Source organism: Embiotoca jacksoni, unplaced genomic scaffold (assembly GCF_022577435.1).
Source record: "Embiotoca jacksoni isolate LCO1_2020_lvr unplaced genomic scaffold, fEmbJac1.0.p SCAF_40, whole genome shotgun sequence".
Taxonomy (NCBI): Eukaryota; Metazoa; Chordata; class Actinopteri; family Embiotocidae; genus Embiotoca; species Embiotoca jacksoni.
In genome coordinates, this window is record NW_027185393.1 from 2985211 (window position 1) to 3006800 (window position 21590).

Genomic DNA, 21590 nt, shown 5'->3' on the forward strand with positions numbered 1-21590 from the left:
CAATTGCAAAAAGCAAGGGGGAAAGTGGGCAACTTGGCGTGTGCCTCTCGTTAAAGAGAAATATGGGGAATGTAGTGAGTTGGTGCTGACACATGCTTGCGGAGATGAGTATAAGAGTCTAATCCAGGAGGCGAAAGCATCACCAAAACCGAATTTCTGCAGGACTGTCAATAGATACTCTCACTCAATCAAAAGCCTTTTCAGCATCTAATGAGACAACTGCTTCTGGGACCAGTGCAGAGTGGGAAGTGTGAATTATATTAAGTAACCTGTTGGAAAATCAGTGACGATCTTTTATAAAACCAGTTTGGTCTTCAGAAATAATTAAAGGCGTAATATTTTCAAGTCGGCGAGACTACCTTTGCAATGATTTTCACGTCTACATTAAGAAGTGAGATCGGCCGATAGGATCCACAATCAGAAGGGTCCTTATCCTTTTTTAATAAAAGTGTGATAGCTGCTTGTTTTTTTTTTAAATTTTGATTTTATACACTTTATTAATCCCCGAGGGGAAATGTCTTCACTACAGCAGGGGGGCTCTCAGGGGGGAGATGCTGCAGCAGGATGCCACTAGCGCGGTGCCAGGTAACCTGACCTGAGGTGCATGTTTTTGGATGATGGGAGGAAGCCGGAGAACCCGGAGAGAACCCACGCAAGCACAGGGAGAACATGCAAACTCCACACAGAAAGGCCCAGGACCGGATTCGAACCCGGAACCTTTTTGCTGTGAGGTGACAGTGCTAACCACTGAACCACCGTGCCGCCCAGAGAGAGTGTGAGAGAGTAGGTGGAAGAGTACCCTCAATCAGGGACTCCTGCTACATTCCAAGAAGAATTGGAGAAAGCTTGTCTTTACATTTTTTATAAAACTCTGCCGTAAAGCCATCAGGCCCCGGAATCTTGACACTCTGCATAATTATAATTGCTGCTTGAACTTCTTCCAGTTCTATTGTCCAATCTAGTTCTGCGATTTTATCTGATTCAAGACATGGGAAGTCGAGGCTGTCTAAAAATTTTGTCAGATGCCCTTTAGTTGAGGTCAATTCTGAGGTATACAATTTAGTGTAATATGCCTCAAAAACCTTGTTAATTTTTAGCGGGCTGGTTTTCAAGTTTCCATGACTATCTTTAATTTCAGGGATCAGTCATGAGGCTGTTTCCCGCTTTAGCTGATGGGCCAGCAGCCAACTGTTCTTGTCCCCATACTCATATGACCGGCCATGAGAGTACAACAGTAGTTGTTCAGCTTTTTTGGTTGATAGTAGATTAAATTCTAATTGCAGGTTTACCCTTTCTTTGAGAAGTTCAGGTGATGCATTGGAAACACACTGCTTATCGAGGTTGTGAATGGATTCAGTTAAATTTTGTAGCTGTTGCCTCCCCATTTTGTTCGAGTACGATGTAAAGGAAATGATTTCCCCTCGTAGAAACGCTTTAAGCGTTTCCCACAGAAGGGAGAAGGAGACCGTATTGAACATGTTCATTTCGATGAAGGTATCTATGGATTTTGCGATTTTATTGCAAAAATCTTTTATCAGAGAGCAATAGGGGGTTTAGCCTCCATAGTGGACAGTCTTTCTGATTCAAGGTGAAGGTGATGTCTAATTGTAGTGGGGCATGGTCCGAGATAATAATGGGTAAATATTCCACCGATTTAACGTAGGGTATGAAAGCTCTGTCTAAAACGAAGTAATCAATTCATGAGAAGGAGGAGTGAACATGTGAAAAGAAGGAAAAAACCTTCGAGCTTGGGTTTGAAAGCCTCCAAGGATCTACGCACCCATTGTCATTCATAAACATTGAAAAGGATTTGGACGTTTTGGTGGGAGGAACACTTCTAGAGGTTGAGCAGTCTAGGCTAGGGTCCATTACACAGTTTGCATCCCCTCCAAGTACCAGTTGGTGTATTTAAGTTTGGAAGGGAGGCCAAACGTCTGTTAGCAAAGTCGACGTTGCCCCAGTTGGGAGTGTGTACATTAACCAACAGAACCGGGATGTGGAATAAAAAGCCTGTCACTATCATGTATCGGCCGTAGGAGTCCGAAACAACATTTGTCAGTGAATTGTATTTTTTTGCTGACTAATATTGCAACCCCACATGCCCTGGTATCAAAATCTGAGTGGAACACATGACTAAACCTTACGCAGTCTAAGAGGATACGATTTTTTCAAATGCGTTTCCTGGAGGAGAACCACATCAGCTTTAGGGCTTTTTAGGTGTGCAAACACTCTTGTATGTTTTACCGGTCCATTTACCCCTTTTACATTCCATGAAATAAATCTGACAGAGTTATCGCCAACCCTCAGAGTATCAGAGGAATTGCTAGTGTTAGCCATTAACTGTTTATGGTTTAGAGTAGAGGGACACTAAGATGAGAGTTAGAGAAAGGATTGTTAAGATAATTGTTGGAAAAATGAGAAAGAAGAGCATATCTTGTTCTGTCCTTTAGTTCTGTCCTCATGATAACTGTATTCATTAGTTTGTTTGCATTACAGTATAAATTGTAGGCCAAACCCATATTACCCCAAAACCCATAAAACATTACGAACGATCCTAGGTCTACTTCCCCAAATGAAGAGAACCGCAGGAAAAAACTAATCTTAAACTTCCAGTGCATCAAATCACTCACTATGCTAGAACAAGAGCCTGAACGAGGGGTGGCTCCCATACAACAGTCAGTCAAAGGAGATTAACAGATTGCATTTTATAATAAACAAGTAAGTATTAAGCACATTGAGTACAGATACTAAATGACAACACGGAGAGGTATGATGACTTAATAGTAACAGAAATCCAAAAGCTAAAATCTACTAGTGTGACGAAGTGAAGCAAGCAGGATAACAATTAAACAGGATTATTGTCATACTGCTGTAATCGAGTGTGCACACAGGTTATTATGTTAACAGGCCACAGAGTCTCTACCAGACAGTTAGTTCCAAAAGTTTACAATTAGAGGACTAACCACTAGCAGTAAAGACTCGTGGCAATCTTAGTCGTAGTAACAATATTGACATCAACATCAGTGTTTAACAGCTCCATCAGTCAACCCTTATTTATAACGGGAATCTAACTGGCAGATAAATGTATATCAGAATCAGACAACCTGAGCAAGATTAGAACAATATATCAACAACAGTCCCACGAGTTCAATCTGTCAAGTCAGTTTATGAGTTAAGTTACACACAGTTCACCAAATCACCGACATACTGGTCATAGAATTTCTGCGCCTCCCCGCAGTGTTGAAGGAATGTGTCTCCCCTTTGTGGTCGACCTTTAACACAGCAGGAACAATCATACGGAACTTCACTCCTTTCTGGTGAAGAAGAGCCTTCACGGGGTTAAATGTCGTTCGCTTCTTGTTGACAGTGGCGCTGTAGTCCGGGTAGAAGACAACTCGTCCCCCACGGTAGTTGAGTTTGTCCCGACTCACTCTCAGTGCGCGTTCCTTGTCCTGGTAATAGTGAAATTTCACCATCATAGCTCTCGGTTAGGGGTTGAGCCCGGAGCGCGGTGCGCCGAGGCGGTGCGCCCGGTCCAAAGTCGGCGGAGTGGGGAATAAGTCACTTCCCAAGGTCTCGGCAAAAAAGCCTGACATAAATTTGACCGGATCAGTCCCTTCTATTTTCTCCGCCAAGTTGGTCACTCAAATTGCACCGCCTCGATCTGTTTTCAAGATCATCCACTGTGTCAGCAAGAACGGTGTTTCTGTTTTTTAACGAGACACACATTTCCTCGAGGTCGACAATTCTGTCACTGTGGTCCGACAGGGCTTCCTCGATATCGATAACGCGCCGGCCGTGATCCTCTGCAGTTTCACGTAGCTTGTTGGTCGAGTCCGCCACTGGGGCCAAAGCCTCATCGATCGTGTTTTTGAGGTCACTAACCACCATGGTGCGTAACTTATCCAAGTCCGCCGGGAGAGACGTCGAGCCACCCGTAGCATTAGCAGTTAGCCATCTTGGCTTTAGTTGTTGCTGTAGCCGTTGTTGTCGTCCCTCCCGGTGATGTGATGGCTTGTTCCTCTTTCTTCGTCCGCAGTTTATGGCTCATTGTCTCTCAGACGTAAAGATGAAGCCGTACAGGCAGAAATATCAATGTGTTTTTAAGATTGAATAATGTAAAAGTGGCAAAGCACGGGAGCCTTAGGCACGTCTATCCCCCTCGCATGCCAACCGGAAGTCCCAAGCATGAGTTTTAACTTTTTTAGATTAGATTAGAAGAAGTGTAGAGAGTTTAAAATACATCAGGAAAAGAAGCTGAAATAGCAGAGAGAAGTAACACTATTCACAATGTTTGTAGACAGGAAGTGACACAATACGCTCACCGTGACGTCAGACGAGAGACCATATTTGACTATATGAATTGAATAGAAGTGTCTGGAACACCTGATTCATGTTGTCACCACAGTAACTACCGTCCATTTACTGGAGAACTGAGGTACAGCGTTGAGGTACTTGTACTTTACTGAAGTACTTCAGTTTGATACCACTTTCTTCTCCAACTCCATCACATTTTAAAGGGAAATATTCTGTCTCTACTCACATTTATCCGACAGCTTCAAATTAATGTTGTGGCAAACATGTACAGTAGATGTACAGTGGTGTGAAAAAGTGTTTGCCTCCTTCCTGATTTCTTATTTTTTGCATGTTTGTCACTTAAATGTTTCAGATCATCAAACAAATTTAAATATTAGTCAAAGATAACACAAGTAAACACAAAATGCAGTTTTTAAATGAAGGTTTTTATTATTAAGGGAGAAAAACAATCCAAACCCACATGGCCCTGTGTGAAAAAGTGTTTCCCCCTGAACCTAATAACTGGTTGGGTCACACTCAGCAGCAACAACTGCAATCAAGCGTTTGTGATAACTTGCAATGAGTCTTTTCCAGCTGTGGAGGAATGTTGGCCGACTCATCTTTACAGAGTTGTTGTAATTCAGACACATTGGAAGGTTTTCCAGCACCAACCTCCTTTTTAAGGTCATGCCACAGCATCTCAAAAGGATTCAGGTCAGGACTTTGACGAGGCCACTCCAAAGTCTTCATTTTGTTTTTCTTCATCCATTCAGAGGTGGACTTGCTGGTGTGTTTTGGATCATTGTCCTGCTGCAGAACCCAAGTTGGCTTCAGCTTGAGGTCACGAACAGATGGCCGGACATTCTCCTTCAGGATGTTTTGGTAGACGGTAGAATTCATGGTTCCATTTATCACAGCAAGTCTTCCAGGTCCTGAAGCAGCAAAACAGCCCCAGACCATCACACTACCACCACCATATTTTACTGTTGGTATGAGGTTCTTCTTCTGAAATGCGGTGTTACTTTTACTCCAGATGTAACGGGACACACACCTTCCAAAAAGTTCAACTTTGGTCTCATCAGTCCACATAGTATTTTCCCAAAAGTCTCGGGGATCATCAAGATGTTTTCTGGCAAAAATGAGACGAGCCTTAATGTTGTTTTTGCTCAGCGGTGGTTTTGGTCTTGGAACTCTGCCATGCAGCCATTTCTGCCGAGTCTCTTTCTTCTGGTGGAGTCATGAACACTGACCTTAACTGAGGCAAGTGAGGCCTGCAGTTCTTTGGATGTTGTCATGGGGTCTTTTGTGACCTCTCGGATGAGTCGTCGCTGCTCTCTCGGGGTAATTTTGGTCGGCCGGACACTCCTGGGAAGGTTCATCACTGTTCCATGTTTTCTCCATTTGTGGATAATGGTTCTCACTGTGGTTCTCTGGAGTCCCAAAGCTTTAGAAATGGCTTTAGAACCTTTTCCAGACTGATAGATCTCAATTACTTTCTTTCTCATTTGTTCCTGAATTTCTTTGGATCTCGGCATGATGTCTATCTTTTGAGGATCTTTTGGTCTACTTCACTTTGTCAGGCAGGTCCTATTGAAGTGATTTCTTGATTGAGAACAGGTGTGGCAGTAATCAGGCCTGGGTTTGGCTGGAGAAATTGAACTCAAGTGTGATAAACCACAGTTAAGTTATGTTTTAACAGGAGAGGGCAAACACTTTTTCCACACGGGGCCTATAATTAACTATATTTATATACATCTACGTTATGTACAACATAACTATATTTATATACATCTACATGTTATCTGTAACATAACTATATTTATATACATCTACATGTTATCTGCAACATAACTATATTTATATACATCTACATTATGTACAACATAACTATATATACATCTACATGTTATCTGCAACATAACTATATTTATATACATCTACGTTGTGTACAACATAACTATATTTATATACATCTACATGTTATCTGTAACATAACTATATTTATATACATCTACATGTTATCTGCAACATAACTATATTTATATACATCTACATGTTATGTACAACATAACTATATTTATATACATCTACATGTTATCTGTAACATAACTATATTTGTATACATCTACATGTTATCTGCAACATAACTATATTTATATACATCTACATGTTATGTACAACTTAACTATATTTATATACATCTACGCTATGTACAACATAACTATATTTATATACATCTACATGTTATCTGTAACATAACTATATTTATATACATCTACATTTTATCTGCAACATAACTATATTTATATACATCTACATGTTATCTGTAACATAACTATATTTATATACATCTACATGTTATCTGCAACATAACTATATTTATATACATCTACATGTTATGTACAACATAACTATATTTATATACATCTACATGTTATCTGTAACATAACTATATTTATATACATCTACATGTTATGTACAACATAACTATATTTATATACATCTACGCTATGTACAACATAACTATATTTATATACATCTACATGTTATCTGTAACATAACTATATTTATATACATCTACATGTTATCTGCAACATAATTATATTTATATACATCTACGTTATGTACAACATAACTATATTTATATACATCTACATGTTATGTACAACATAACTATATTTATATACATCTACATGTTATCTGCAACATAACTATATTTATATACATCTACATGTTATGTACAACATAACTATATTTATATACATCTACGCTATGTACAACATAACTATATTTATATACATCTACATGTTATCTGTAACATAACTATATTTATATACATCTACGTTATGTACAACATAACTATATTTATATACATCTACATGTTATCTGTAACATAACTATATTTATATACATCTACATGTTATCTGCAACATAACTATATTTATATACATCTACATGTTATGTACAACATAACTATATTTATATACATCTACATGTTATCTGCAACATAACTATATTTATATACATCTACGTTATGTACAACATAACTATATTTATATACATCTACATGTTATCTGCAACATAACTATATTTATATACATCTACATTATGTACAACATAACTATATTTATATACATCTACATGTTATCTGTAACATAACTATATTTATATACATCTACATGTTATCTGCAACATAATTATATTTATATACATCTACGTTATGTACAACATAACTATATTTATATACATCTACATGTTATGTACAACATAACTATATTTATATACATCTACATGTTATCTGCAACATAACTATATTTATATACATCTACATGTTATGTACAACATAACTATATTTATATACATCTACGCTATGTACAACATAACTATATTTATATACATCTACATGTTATCTGTAACATAACTATATTTATATACATCTACGTTATGTACAACATAACTATATTTATATACATCTACATGTTATCTGCAACATAACTATATTTATATACATCTACATGTTATCTGCAACATAACTATATTTATATACATCTACGTTATGTACAACATAACTATATTTATATACATCTACATGTTATCTGCAACATAACTATATTTATATACATCTACATGTTATGTACAACATAACTATATTTATATACATCTACGCTATGTACAACATAACTATATTTATATACATCTACATGTTATCTGTAACATAACTATATTTATATACATCTACATGTTATCTGCAACATAATTATATTTATATACATCTACGTTATGTACAACATAACTATATTTATATACATCTACATGTTATGTACAACATAACTATATTTATATACATCTACATGTTATCTGCAACATAACTATATTTATATACATCTACATGTTATGTACAACATAACTATATTTATATACATCTACGCTATGTACAACATAACTATATTTATATACATCTACATGTTATCTGTAACATAACTATATTTATATACATCTACGTTATGTACAACATAACTATATTTATATACATCTACATGTTATCTGCAACATAACTATATTTATATACATCTACATGTTATCTGCAACATAACTATATTTATATACATCTACGTTATGTACAACATAACTATATTTATATACATCTACATGTTATCTGCAACATAACTATATTTATATACATCTACATGTTATGTACAACATAACTATATTTATATACATCTACGCTATGTACAACATAACTATATTTATATACATCTACATGTTATCTGTAACATAACTATATTTATATACATCTACATGTTATCTGCAACATAATTATATTTATATACATCTACGTTATGTACAACATAACTATATTTATATACATCTACATGTTATGTACAACATAACTATATTTATATACATCTACATGTTATCTGCAACATAACTATATTTATATACATCTACATGTTATGTACAACATAACTATATTTATATACATCTACGCTATGTACAACATAACTATATTTATATACATCTACATGTTATCTGTAACATAACTATATTTATATACATCTACGTTATGTACAACATAACTATATTTATATACATCTACATGTTATCTGCAACATAACTATATTTATATACATCTACGTTATGTACAACATAACTATATTTATATACATCTACATGTTATCTGCAACATAACTATATTTATATACATCTACATGTTATGTACAACATAACTATATTTATATACATCTACATGTTATCTGTAACATAACTATATTTATATACATCTACATGTTATCTGTAACATAACTATATTTATATACATCTACATGTTATGTACAACATAATTCTACGAACTGAGGGAGTTATCAGAGACTGCTGGACCTCATGAGGTTAGGGTTATACATGTGGTTCTGACCCGATATACAGTCAGTGGTTCTGAGTCAGGGAGACTCGTGAGAAGTTCATGGTAGAAGAACACAGAAGTTTCTCATAAAAAAAACATAAAAATGAGGCATTCGTCCTCTAAAATGTACATAAGTGACGTCAGACCAGACTTCTTCGATCACTGTATCAGGTCTCCCTTTAACATGCCGCACTAACAGCGCCCCCCGGTGTCCCCCCGGTGTAGTGCCGCTGAGGAACAATAACAGCCGGCGGTAAACCGGAGCTGCAGCTCCAACAACAACATACCGATTGTTTTTAACGTCTCTACTCCGAAGTGGGTTTTTTTTACAACCACCTCGAACCGGGTCACAGTGAACCGTCCGCAGTGTAAACACGGAGGCGCAGTGAAACTCCCGCTAACGCAGCTGCGGACACCGCGGAAACACGCAGTTCCGCCACCGTACCGTCCGGGTTCTGACCGCGAACCAACAAAATGGAGGGAAAAAGATTGAATCTGTGTTGTGTGATGCGTTCACGGTCTGCGGACACAAAGAGACGCTCCGTGTCGGTGATGTGAGCCACGGACGGAGGACAGTCTCTCCGCCGGGAAACGGCGGCTGTGTGGTGGCTTCAGCTGGGATAAAGACGCTCAGTTTGTCCCGGAGAGATCATGGCGTCTCGGTGAACTACTGCCACTAACCAGGTGAAACATTAAAGCAGCTGGGACCAGAACATGACCGAACCCCGGGATGCAGCAAGTGGGCCCGGCTCCTCCGGCGGCGGCAGCGGGGCGGGGCGGAGTTTCAGCCCGGGCAGAGGTCTCCCAGGCCGGGTGAGGGGTCTGTCCTCCCCCCCTCCGCCTGGAAGACTGACGTCCCTCAGAACCAGAGACCTGACCCTGGGGGGGACCTTCAAAAAACCCAAGGTACACACCTGTAGCGTCGTTCGGGCCCGAGCACCGTGGTGCCGCCCTCTTAGGGTGAAAGCCCTGTTGTTATCCAAGGAATTGTTATTAAGGGATTTTATAGTATTCTCCACAAACTGCATTTTTGGAGGTTTTATCACATTCAAAAACTCATGAAAGTTTTTACACACATGTCTCCCGGCGAAAAATGTCCTATTCTAGTGGAGTCGCGAGTGGGCGTGGCCAAATGGCTCGCTAGCGCCCCCTAGCGAGATGCCCCGGCGGCCACATTCACCCACATGCACCAGATTCGTTGGACAGGTGTGTCACACCGAGATGGACAAAAAAGTCTCTTGGCATCATGACTTCAACTTAACAGGAAGTCCGCCATTTTGTATTTAGTCGCCATTTTTGGCGATTCGCAGGTGTTGTATTTTAAGGAACTCCTCCAGACTTTGACGCACCGACCTGAACTCTTCTGTCTATCTGAACACCTGGGAGATGACAAGTCATCCAAAGAATTTGAGTGTCTCGCCATGAAACTACAAGTTGCTATAACTTTTATGTACATATTCTGATCTTCCTCAAACGTTACATCTTTGATAACAGTCCCGCCCTGAAGACACCTGTATGGTCATATTCGCTCATAGTCATAGCGCCCCCTGCTAGTTTGAATTATTATATATTATTATTATTATATCTACTGACGGATATTATTATTATATCTACTGATGGATATTATTATTATATCTACTGATGGATATTAGTATTATTATTGTATCTATTGATGAATATTAGTATTATTATATCCACTGATGGATATTATTATTATATCTACTGATGGATATTATTATTATTATATCTACTGATGGATATTATTATTATATCTACTGATGGATATTATTATTATTATTATTATTATTATTATATCTACTGATGGATATTATTATTATATCTACTGATGGATATTATTATTATTATTATTATATCCACTGATGGATATTATTATTATTATATCTACTGATGGATATTATTATTATATCTACTGATGGATATTATTATTATATCTACTGATGGATATTAGTATTATTATTATATCTACTGATGAATATTATTATATCTACTGATGGATATTATTATTATTATATCTACTGATGGATATTATTATTATATCCACTGATGGATATTATTATTATATCTACTGACGGATATTATTATTATTATATCTACTGATGGATATTATTATTATATCTACTGATGGATATTAGTATTATTATTATATCTACTGATGAATATTATTATATCTACTGATGGATATTATTATTATATCCACTGATGGATATTATTATTATATCTACTGACGGATATTATTATTATTATATCTACTGATGGATATTATTATTATATCTACTGATGGATATTAGTATTATTATTATATCTACTGATGGATATTATTATTATATCTACTGATGGATATTATTATTATTATATCTACTGATGGATATTATTATATCTACTGATGGATATTAGTATTATTATTATATCTACTGATGAATATTATTATTATATCTACTGATGGATATTATTATTATATCTACTGATGGATATTAGTATTATTATTATATCTACTGATGAATATTATTATATCTACTGATGGATATTATTATTATATCCACTGATGGATATTATTATTATATCTACTGACGGATATTATTATTATTATATCTACTGATGGATATTATTATTATATCTACTGATGAATATTATTATATCTACTGATGGATATTATTATTATATCCACTGATGGATATTATTATTATATCTACTGATGGATATTATTATTATATCTACTGATGGATATTATTATTATATCTACTGATGGATATTATTATATCTACTGATGGATATTAGTATTATTATTATATCTACTGATGAATATTATTATTATATCTACTGATGGATATTATTATTATATCTACTGATGGATATTATTATTATTATATCTACTGATGGATATTAGTATTATTATTATATCTACTGATGAATATTATTATATCTAGTGATGGATATTATTATTATTATATCTACTGATGGATATTATTATTATATCCACTGATGGATATTATTATTATATCTACTGACGGATATTATTATTATTATATCTACTGATGGATATTATTATTATATCTACTGATGGATATTAGTATTATTATTATATCTACTGATGGATATTATTATTATATCTACTGATGGATATTATTATTATATCTACTGATGGATATTATTATTATTATATCTACTGATGGATATTATTATTATTATATCTACTGATGGATATTATTATTATTATTATTGTATCTATTGATGGATATTATTATGTATAGGTATATTATTATTATGATATCTACTGACATGAGAGCGACATGAACCTGTAGCGTGTCTCATCCTCTGATCTGTCCACAGAAAACCTTTGAGCCCAACGTCCACGCTGTGAGGAAGACGAAAGACGAGTGAGTCCCGACAAGAGGAAGAGTCCTGATCAGTCAGAGCGGTCACGTGTGTTTCATGTGTGTTTGACATGTATTTAACGTGTTTTTACCGTGTCCCCGTGAAAACGGTGCTGGTCCTCCCCAGGTTGCAGGAGGAGGTCCACGTGTCTCAGAGGAAGGAGAGGAGGGAGCGGGAGGAGAGGAGGAGGAGGGAGAGCAGAGGGAGGAGGAAGGAGCGGCCTCAGACCATCCAGTCCCACTCCATCTTTGAGACGGGCCCCGCTGACAACGTCCGGAAAACAGGTGTGTCCTCCGTCTGTCTGTCCTGCAGCGTCCTCTCGCCTCCAGACCAACGTCCACACGTCCTCTCACAGACCTCCTTCTCCTTCTCCTCCTCCTCCTCCCATCCGCTCTATTCAGGCTGGCGTGGTTCTGCACACCTGCAGGACTCTAGCTCCGCCCCCATCTGTAAACAGGTGAAGAAGGAGAGGAAGGAGTCCGAGGATGAAGATGAGATCCTCAGTAAGCTGCAGAGAGACGACGTGAGTGTTCCTCCCTGTGAACGAGTAAGGTGACAGGTGTGTGTTCACGAGTGTGTGTTTTAATAACCCTGGTGTGTGTGTGTGTGTGTGTGTGTGTGTGTGTGTGTGTGTGTGTGTGTGTGTGTGTGTGTGTCCTTCAGTTCATCGATGATCCTGGTCTGAAGAACGATGTCCGTCTGAAACCCATCCAGCTGCCTCTGTGTCAATCCAGCAGCTCCACCCACAGAGGGACCACCATCACATGTGAGGGCTGACAGGTGACAGGTGGAGGCTGACCGGGGGACGGACTTCCTGTTGAAGCTCCACCTGTTGTCAGATCAGAGGTTTGATGGAACATGTGACTGTGTGTTATTGTGATTGTCCTGTTGCAGGTTCAGAGACCCACCCTCCCCCCCGTGGACCTGCAGGTGGAGCTGGCAGCAGGACGGAGCAGCCGTCCCTGGTGGAGCTGTTGCAGGAGCTCCACCTGTCCAGCAGAGAGGAGCTGTTCTTCATGCAGCTGCCGGACTGCATGCCGGGCCGGGGGGCCGGGCTGAAGGGGGACGCTGGTCTCAGACCTCCAGGAGACAAAGCTGCCAAGGATGGCCGGTCCGAGGACCGGAGGACGCCACACCTTCCAGGACAGGTGAGTCAGCAGTCTCACATATTTACCATGTTGTCGGTGAATGTGCTCCTCAGGCTGTGTGTGTCTATCCTCAGGAGGCGGGGCTAAAGGACAGCTGTCCCGTCCTCTCCCAGCTCCCTGAAGGACTTCTAGGTAAGCTGCAGATCCGGAGGTCTGGGAAGGTGGAGCTGAAGCTGGGAGACATTGTGATGGACGTCTCGGAGGGAGCGGCGTTCTCCTTCCTGCAGGTACGTCCTCCAGCTGTTCATTCAACACACTGAGACCCCATCTCTCTCTGAGACCTGTCCCTGTCCCCTCTGCAGCAGCTGGTGTCCGTGCGTCTGTCTGATGGACGGACTGGGGACATGATGGTGCTGGGAAACGTCCACCACAAGCTGGTCTTATCTCCGGACTTCCAGGCGTTACTGGGGCAGGCTGCGGCCCAGCAGCCGGCGGGCCCCTGAGAGACGAGGACGGATGTGAGACATCGGGGAGGAGGTCCAACGGTCCCTCAGCTGGACGCTGGGAGACAAGGACGGTGAAGGAACCCACTGCAGTTTGTTCTGAAGAGGTTCTGATGAGAAGATGCTGCAGCAGGAAGCAGCTCCGACACGCTGATCCACCAGAACCAGAACTAGGAAGAGGAAGCTGCAGGTTCTCCTGAGTCTCAGGAACACCTTCTTCAAATGTTCTCTCAAACATCAACTGAAGGTCAAAGGTCAAAGTTTGTGACCATAACTCCAAATTGAAACACTTACGACAAAATGTTACACAACTCTGACAGGATACAATGAAGACATTTTATATCCAGAGGGTCAAAGGTCAACATCCCTGTGACCTCATCCTGTTAGTTTCCATCTACCACCTGTGTGAAGCATCATCTGTTGTCATGGCAACAACTTTGTGTGCCATCAGATTCATGAAGTCTTAACTACAGATGTGACGTGAGTGGAGACAGACAGCTGACCGGTGGTACTGTTGTCATGGTAACCTGATGGAGGAGGTTCTAGTCACATTCTGTTTTGATTTGTTGTGTCAGCAGAAATAAAAACGGATTTCTCTGAAACTGAAGGTTGAATCACAAACTGTCATACATGTTACCGTCAGTAGATGGCAGGAGAGGTAAGTAGTAGTAGTAACCCTGTAGGGGGCGCTATCACAGGGTTCTCCTGTATTCTGTGGAGAACTGGAACCACAGCTGGAGTCTTCATCAGGTCTTCATCACTCTTCTTCACAGCAGCGCTGATGTTGGTCACCTGTTGAACTTTGTGTTGAAGGTTTTATATGAAATAAAAAAATACTCACCTCCATGTGTTTCCTCTGATCACCGACTGATGATGAAGACAAGAACAAGTCTTCATCTTTCCTAACCAAACTGTTTCTTCTACATCCACACTTTAGTGCTTTACAACAAACGTGGCTATCATTTAGCTGACTTTAAAACTACAGTACACAGCAGGTGTGATGATTATTATGGGATGGGTGATTATTGAAGTATGTTTCTATGATGAAACTGACAGACTGGACGCTTGGATAAAGTCAAACACTGTTCATGTCTGATTATTACTTCTCTACTCTTCAGACTTTAAACACTGATCTGTTCACAATCCGATCGTTCTGAGTTCATTGATGTCACTAATAACCAGCTGTTCGTGAACGCGGCTCTCTAAAGGCTCTCTGAACGCTCTCTAAACGCTCAATGAACGCTCTCTAAACGCTCTCTAAAGGCTCTCTAAACACTCTCTAAACGCTCTCTGAACGCTCTCTAAAGGCTCTCTGAACGCTCTCTAAACGCTCTCTAAAGGCTCTCTGAAAGCTCTGAACGCTCTCTAAAGGCTCTCTGAACGCTCTCTGGACGCTCTCTAAACGCTATCTAAACACTCTGAACGCTCTCAGAACGCTCTCTATATGGTCTCTGAACGCTCTCTAAACGCTCTCTAAAGGCTCTCTAAATGCTCTCTGAACGCTCTCTGAAAGCTCACTAAAGGCTCTCTGAATGCTCTCTAAAGGCTCTCTGAACGCTCTCTAAACGCTCTCTGAAGGCTCTCTAAACGCTCTTTGGACGCTCTCTGAACGCTCTCTGGACGCTCTCTGAACGCTCTCTAAACGCTCTCTAAAGGCTCTCTGAACGCTCTCTGAACGCTCTCTTAAAGCTCTCTAAAGGCTCTCTGAACGCTCTCTAAAGGCTCTCTGAACGCTCCCTAAAGGCTCTGAACGCTCTCTGAACGCTCTCTAAACGCTCTCTGAACGCTGTCTAAAGGCTCTGAATGCTCTCTGAAGGCTCTCTGAACGCTCTCTGAACGCTCTCTAAAGGCACTCTGAACGCTCTCTAAAGGCTCTCTGAAGACTCTCTGAATGCTCTCTAAATCCTCTCTGAACGCTCTCTAAATGCTCTCTGAACGCTCTCTGAACGCTTTCTAAAGGCTCTGAAAGCTCTCTAAAGGCTCTCTGAATGCTCTCTAAAGGCTCTCTGAACGCTCTCTGAACGCTCTCTGAACGCTCTCTGAACGCTCTCTAAAAGCTCTCTAAACACTCTGAACGCTCTCAGAACGCTCTCTAAAGGCTCTGAACGCTCTGAACGCTCTCTAAAGGCTCTCAGAACGCTCTCTAAAGGCTCTGAACGCTCTGAACGCTCTCTAAAGGCTCTCTGAACGCTCTCTAAAGGCTCTCTGAACGCTCTCTGAACGCTCTCTAAAGGCTCTGAACGCTCTGAACGCTCTCTAAAGGCTCTCTGAACGCTCTCTAAACGCTCTCTAAAGGCTCTCTGAACGCTCTCTGAATGCTCTCTGAACGCTCTCTGAACGCTCTCTGAACGCTCTCTGAACGCTCTCTAAAAGCTCTCTAAACACTCTGAACGCTCTCAGAACGCTCTCTAAAGGCTCTGAACGCTCTGAACGCTCTCTAAAGGCTCTCTGAACGCTCTCTGAACGCTCTCTAAACGCTCTCTAAAGGCTCTCTGAACGCTCTCTAAATGCTCTCTGAACGCTCTCTGAACGCTCTCTATATGGTCTCTGAACGCTCTCTAAACGCTCTCTAAAGACTCTCTGAACGTTCTCTGAACGCTCTCTGAACGCTCTCTGAACGCTCTCTAAACGCTATCTAAACACTCTGAACGCTCTCAGAACGCTCTCTATATGGTCTCTGAACGCTCTCTAAACGCTCTCTAAAGGCTCTCTAAATGCTCTCTGAACGCTCTCTGAAAGCTCACTAAAGGCTCTCTGAATGCTCTCTAAAGGCTCTCTGAACGCTCTCTGAACGCTCTCTAAACGCTCTCTGAAGGCTCTCTAAACGCTCTTTGGACGCTCTCTGAACGCTCTCTGGACGCTCTCTGAACGCTCTCTAAACGCTCTCTAAAGGCTCTCTGAACGCTCTCTGAACGCTCTCTGAAAGCTCTCTAAAGGCTCTCTGAACGCTCTCTAAAGGCTCTCTGAACGCTCCCTAAAGGCTCTGAACGCTCTCTAAACGCTCTCTGAACGCTGTCTAAAGGCTCTGAATGCTCTCTGAAGGCTCTCTGAACGCTCTCTGAACGCTCTCTAAAGGCTCTCTGAACGCTCTCTAAAGGCTCTCTGAAGACTCTCTGAATGCTCTCTAAATCCTCTCTGAACGCTCTCTAAATGCTCTCTGAACGCTCTCTGAACGCTTTCTAAAGGCTCTGAAAGCTCTCTAAAGGCTCTCTGAATGCTCTCTAAAGGCTCTCTGAACGCTCTCTGAACGCTCTCTGAACGCTCTCTGAACGCTCTCTAAAAGCTCTCTAAACACTCTGAACGCTCTCAGAACGCTCTCTAAAGGCTCTGAACGCTCTGAACGCTCTCTAAAGGCTCTCTGAACGCTCTCTAAACGCTCTCTAAAGGCTCTCTGAACGCTCTCTGAACGCTCTCTAAAGGCTCTGAACGCTCTGAACGCTCTCTAAAGGCTCTCTGAACGCTCTCTAAACGCTCTCTAAAGGCTCTCTGAACGCTCTCTGAATGCTCTCTGAACGCTCTCTGAACGCTCTCTGAACGCTCTCTGAACGCTCTCTAAAAGCTCTCTAAACACTCTGAACGCTCTCAGAACGCTCTCTAAAGGCTCTGAACGCTCTGAACGCTCTCTAAAGGCTCTCTGAACGCTCTCTAAAACGCTCTCTAAAGGCTCTCTGAACGCTCTCTGAACGCTCTCTAAAGGCTCTGAACGCTCTGAACGCTCTCTAAAGGCTCTCTGAACGCTCTCTAAACGCTCTCTAAAGGCTCTCTGAACGCTCTCTGAATGCTCTCTGAACGCTCTCTGAACGCTCTCTGAACGCTCTCTGAACGCTCTCTAAAAGCTCTCTAAACACTCTGAACGCTCTCAGAACGCTCTCTAAAGGCTCTGAACGCTCTCTAAAGGCTCTCTGAACGCTCTCTAAACGCTCTCTAAAGGCTCTCTGAACGCTCTCTGAACGCTCTCTAAAGGCTCTGAACGCTCTGAACGCTCTCTAAAGGCTCTCTGAACGCTCTCTAAACGCTCTCTAAAGGCTCTCTGAACGCTCTCTGAATGCTCTCTAAAGGCTCTCTGAACGCTCTGAACGTTCTCTGAACGCTCTCTGAACGCTCTCTGAACGCTCTCTGAACGCTCTCTAAACGCTCTCTGAACGCTGTCTAAAGGCTCTGAATGCTCTCTGAAGACTCTCTGAAGGCTCTCTGAACGCTCTCTAAAGGCTCTCTGAACGCTCTCTAAAGGCTCTCTGAAGACTCTCTGAATGCTCTCTAAATCCTCTCTGAACACTCTCTAAATGCTCTCTGAACGCTCTCTGAACGCATTCTAAAGGCTCTGAAAGCTCTCTAAAGGCTCTCTGAATGCTCTCTAAAGGCTCTCTGAACGCTCTCTAAAAGCTCTCTAAACACTCTGAACGCTCAGAACGCTCTCTAAAGGCTCTGAACGCTCTGAACGCTCTCTAAAGGCTCTCTGAACGCTCTCTAAACGCTCTCTAAAGGCTCTCTGAACGCTCTCTGAATGCTCTCTAAAGGCTCTCTGAACGCTCTGAACGCTCTCTGAACGCTCTCTAAACGCTCTCTGAACGTTTTCTAAAGGCTCTGAACGCTCTCTAAAGGCTCTCTGAACGCTCTCTGAACGCTCTCTAAAGGCTCTCTGAGCGCTCTCTAAAGACTCTCTGAACGTTCTCTAAAGGCTCTCTGAACGCTCTCTAAAGGCTCTCTAAATGCTCTCTTAACGCTCTCTGAAAGCTCTGTAAAGGCTCTCTGAATGCTCTCTAAAGGCTCTCTGAACGCTCTCTGAACGCTCTCTAAACGCTCTCTGAACGCTCTCTGAACGCTCTCTAAACGCTCTATAAACGCTCTGAACGCTCTCAGAACGCTCTCTAAAGGCTCTCTGAACGCTCCCTAAAGGCTCTGAACGCTCTCTAAACGCTCTCTGAACGCTGTCTAGAGGCTCTGAATGCTCTCTGAAGGCTCTCTGAACGCTCTCTAAAGGCTCTCTGAACGCTCTCTAAAGGCTCTCTGAACGCTCTCTAAAGGCTCTCTGAAGACTCTCTGAATGCTCTCTAAATCCTCTCTGAACGCTCTCTAAAGGCTCTCTGAACGCTCTCTAAAGGCTCTCTGAACGCTCTCTAAAGGCTCTGAACGCTCTCTGAAGGCTCTCTGAACACTCTCTAAAGCCTCTCTGAACGCTGTCTAAAGGCTCTCTGAACGCTCTCTGAACGCTCTCTGAACGCTCTCTAAACGCTCTCTAAACACTCTGAACGCTCTCAGAACGCTCTCTAAACGCTCTCTGAAGGCTCTCTAAACGCTCTCTGGACGCTCTCTGAACGCTCTCTGAACGCTCTCTAAACGCTCTCTAAAGGCTCTCTGAACGCTCTCTGAACGCTCTCTTAAAGCTCTCTAAAGGCTCTCTGAACGCTCTCTAAAGGCTCTCTGAACGCTCCCTAAAGGCTCTGAACGCTCTCTGAACGCTCTCTAAACGCTCTCTGAACGCTGTCTAAAGGCTCTGAATGCTCTCTGAAGGCTCTCTGAACGCTCTCTGAACGCTCTCTAAAGGCACTCTGAACGCTCTCTAAAGGCTCTCTGAAGACTCTCTGAATGCTCTCTAAATCCTCTCTGAACGCTCTCTAAATGCTCTCTGAACGCTCTCTGAACGCTTTCTAAAGGCTCTGAAAGCTCTCTAAAGGCTCTCTGAATGCTCTCTAAAGGCTCTCTGAACGCTCTCTGAACGCTCTCTGAACGCTCTCTGAACGCTCTCTAAAAGCTCTCTAAACACTCTGAACGCTCTCAGAACGCTCTCTAAAGGCTCTGAACGCTCTGAACGCTCTCTAAAGGCTCTCAGAACGCTCTCTAAAGGCTCTGAACGCTCTGAACGCTCTCTAAAGGCTCTCTGAACGCTCTCTAAAGGCTCTCTGAACGCTCTCTGAACGCTCTCTAAAGGCTCTGAACGCTCTGAACGCTCTCTAAAGGCTCTCTGAACGCTCTCTAAACGCTCTCTAAAGGCTCTCTGAACGCTCTCTGAATGCTCTCTGAACGCTCTCTGAACGCTCTCTGAACGCTCTCTGAACGCTCTCTAAAAGCTCTCTAAACACTCTGAACGCTCTCAGAACGCTCTCTAAAGGCTCTGAACGCTCTGAACGCTCTCTAAAGGCTCTCTGAACGCTCTCTGAACGCTCTCTAAACGCTCTCTAAAGGCTCTCTGAACGCTCTCTAAATGCTCTCTGAACGCTCTCTGAACGCTCTCTATATGGTCTCTGAACGCTCTCTAAACGCTCTCTAAAGACTCTCTGAACGTTCTCTGAACGCTCTCTGAACGCTCTCTGAACGCTCTCTAAACGCTATCTAAACACTCTGAACGCTCTCAGAACGCTCTCTATATGGTCTCTGAACGCTCTCTAAACGCTCTCTAAAGGCTCTCTAAATGCTCTCTGAACGCTCTCTGAAAGCTCACTAAAGGCTCTCTGAATGCTCTCTAAAGGCTCTCTGAACGCTCTCTGAACGCTCTCTAAACGCTCTCTGAAGGCTCTCTAAACGCTCTTTGGACGCTCTCTGAACGCTCTCTGGACGCTCTCTGAACGCTCTCTAAACGCTCTCTAAAGGCTCTCTGAACGCTCTCTGAACGCTCTCTGAAAGCTCTCTAAAGGCTCTCTGAACGCTCTCTAAAGGCTCTCTGAACGCTCCCTAAAGGCTCTGAACGCTCTCTAAACGCTCTCTGAACGCTGTCTAAAGGCTCTGAATGCTCTCTGAAGGCTCTCTGAACGCTCTCTGAACGCTCTCTAAAGGCTCTCTGAACGCTCTCTAAAGGCTCTCTGAAGACTCTCTGAATGCTCTCTAAATCCTCTCTGAACGCTCTCTAAATGCTCTCTGAACGCTCTCTGAACGCTTTCTAAAGGCTCTGAAAGCTCTCTAAAGGCTCTCTGAATGCTCTCTAAAGGCTCTCTGAACGCTCTCTGAACGCTCTCTGAACGCTCTCTGAACGCTCTCTAAAAGCTCTCTAAACACTCTGAACGCTCTCAGAACGCTCTCTAAAGGCTCTGAACGCTCTGAACGCTCTCTAAAGGCTCTCTGAACGCTCTCTAAACGCTCTCTAAAGGCTCTCTGAACGCTCTCTGAACGCTCTCTAAAGGCTCTGAACGCTCTGAACGCTCTCTAAAGGCTCTCTGAACGCTCTCTAAACGCTCTCTAAAGGCTCTCTGAACGCTCTCTGAATGCTCTCTGAACGCTCTCTGAACGCTCTCTGAACGCTCTCTGAACGCTCTCTAAAAGCTCTCTAAACACTCTGAACGCTCTCAGAACGCTCTCTAAAGGCTCTGAACGCTCTGAACGCTCTCTAAAGGCTCTCTGAACGCTCTCTAAACGCTCTCTAAAGGCTCTCTGAACGCTCTCTGAACGCTCTCTAAAGGCTCTGAACGCTCTGAACGC

At 41.8% G+C, this 21590-nt stretch overlaps 1 protein-coding gene across 3 annotated transcripts; it reads left to right on the top strand.

Annotated features, from left to right (window-relative positions):
* The first annotated feature begins 9427 nt into the window (after positions 1–9427).
* LOC138209778 (DNA-directed RNA polymerase III subunit RPC4) lies at positions 9428–15024 on the top strand. 3 transcript variants are annotated; one of them, XM_069168568.1, is made up of 8 exons: positions 9428–10102; positions 12545–12591; positions 12699–12873; positions 12945–13112; positions 13253–13355; positions 13484–13737; positions 13812–13964; positions 14040–15024. In XM_069168568.1, the coding sequence occupies exons 1-8, from the start codon at positions 9911–9913 to the stop codon at positions 14178–14180; spliced, it is 1233 nt and encodes a 410-aa protein (XP_069024669.1). In that variant the 5' UTR covers positions 9428–9910; the 3' UTR covers positions 14181–15024. The 3 variants fall into 3 exon arrangements, with proteins under 3 accessions (XP_069024669.1, XP_069024670.1, XP_069024668.1); XM_069168569.1 differs by having other exon boundaries at positions 12716–12873; positions 12991–13112; XM_069168567.1 differs by having other exon boundaries at positions 12716–13112.
* The last annotated feature ends 6566 nt before the right edge of the window (positions 15025–21590 follow it).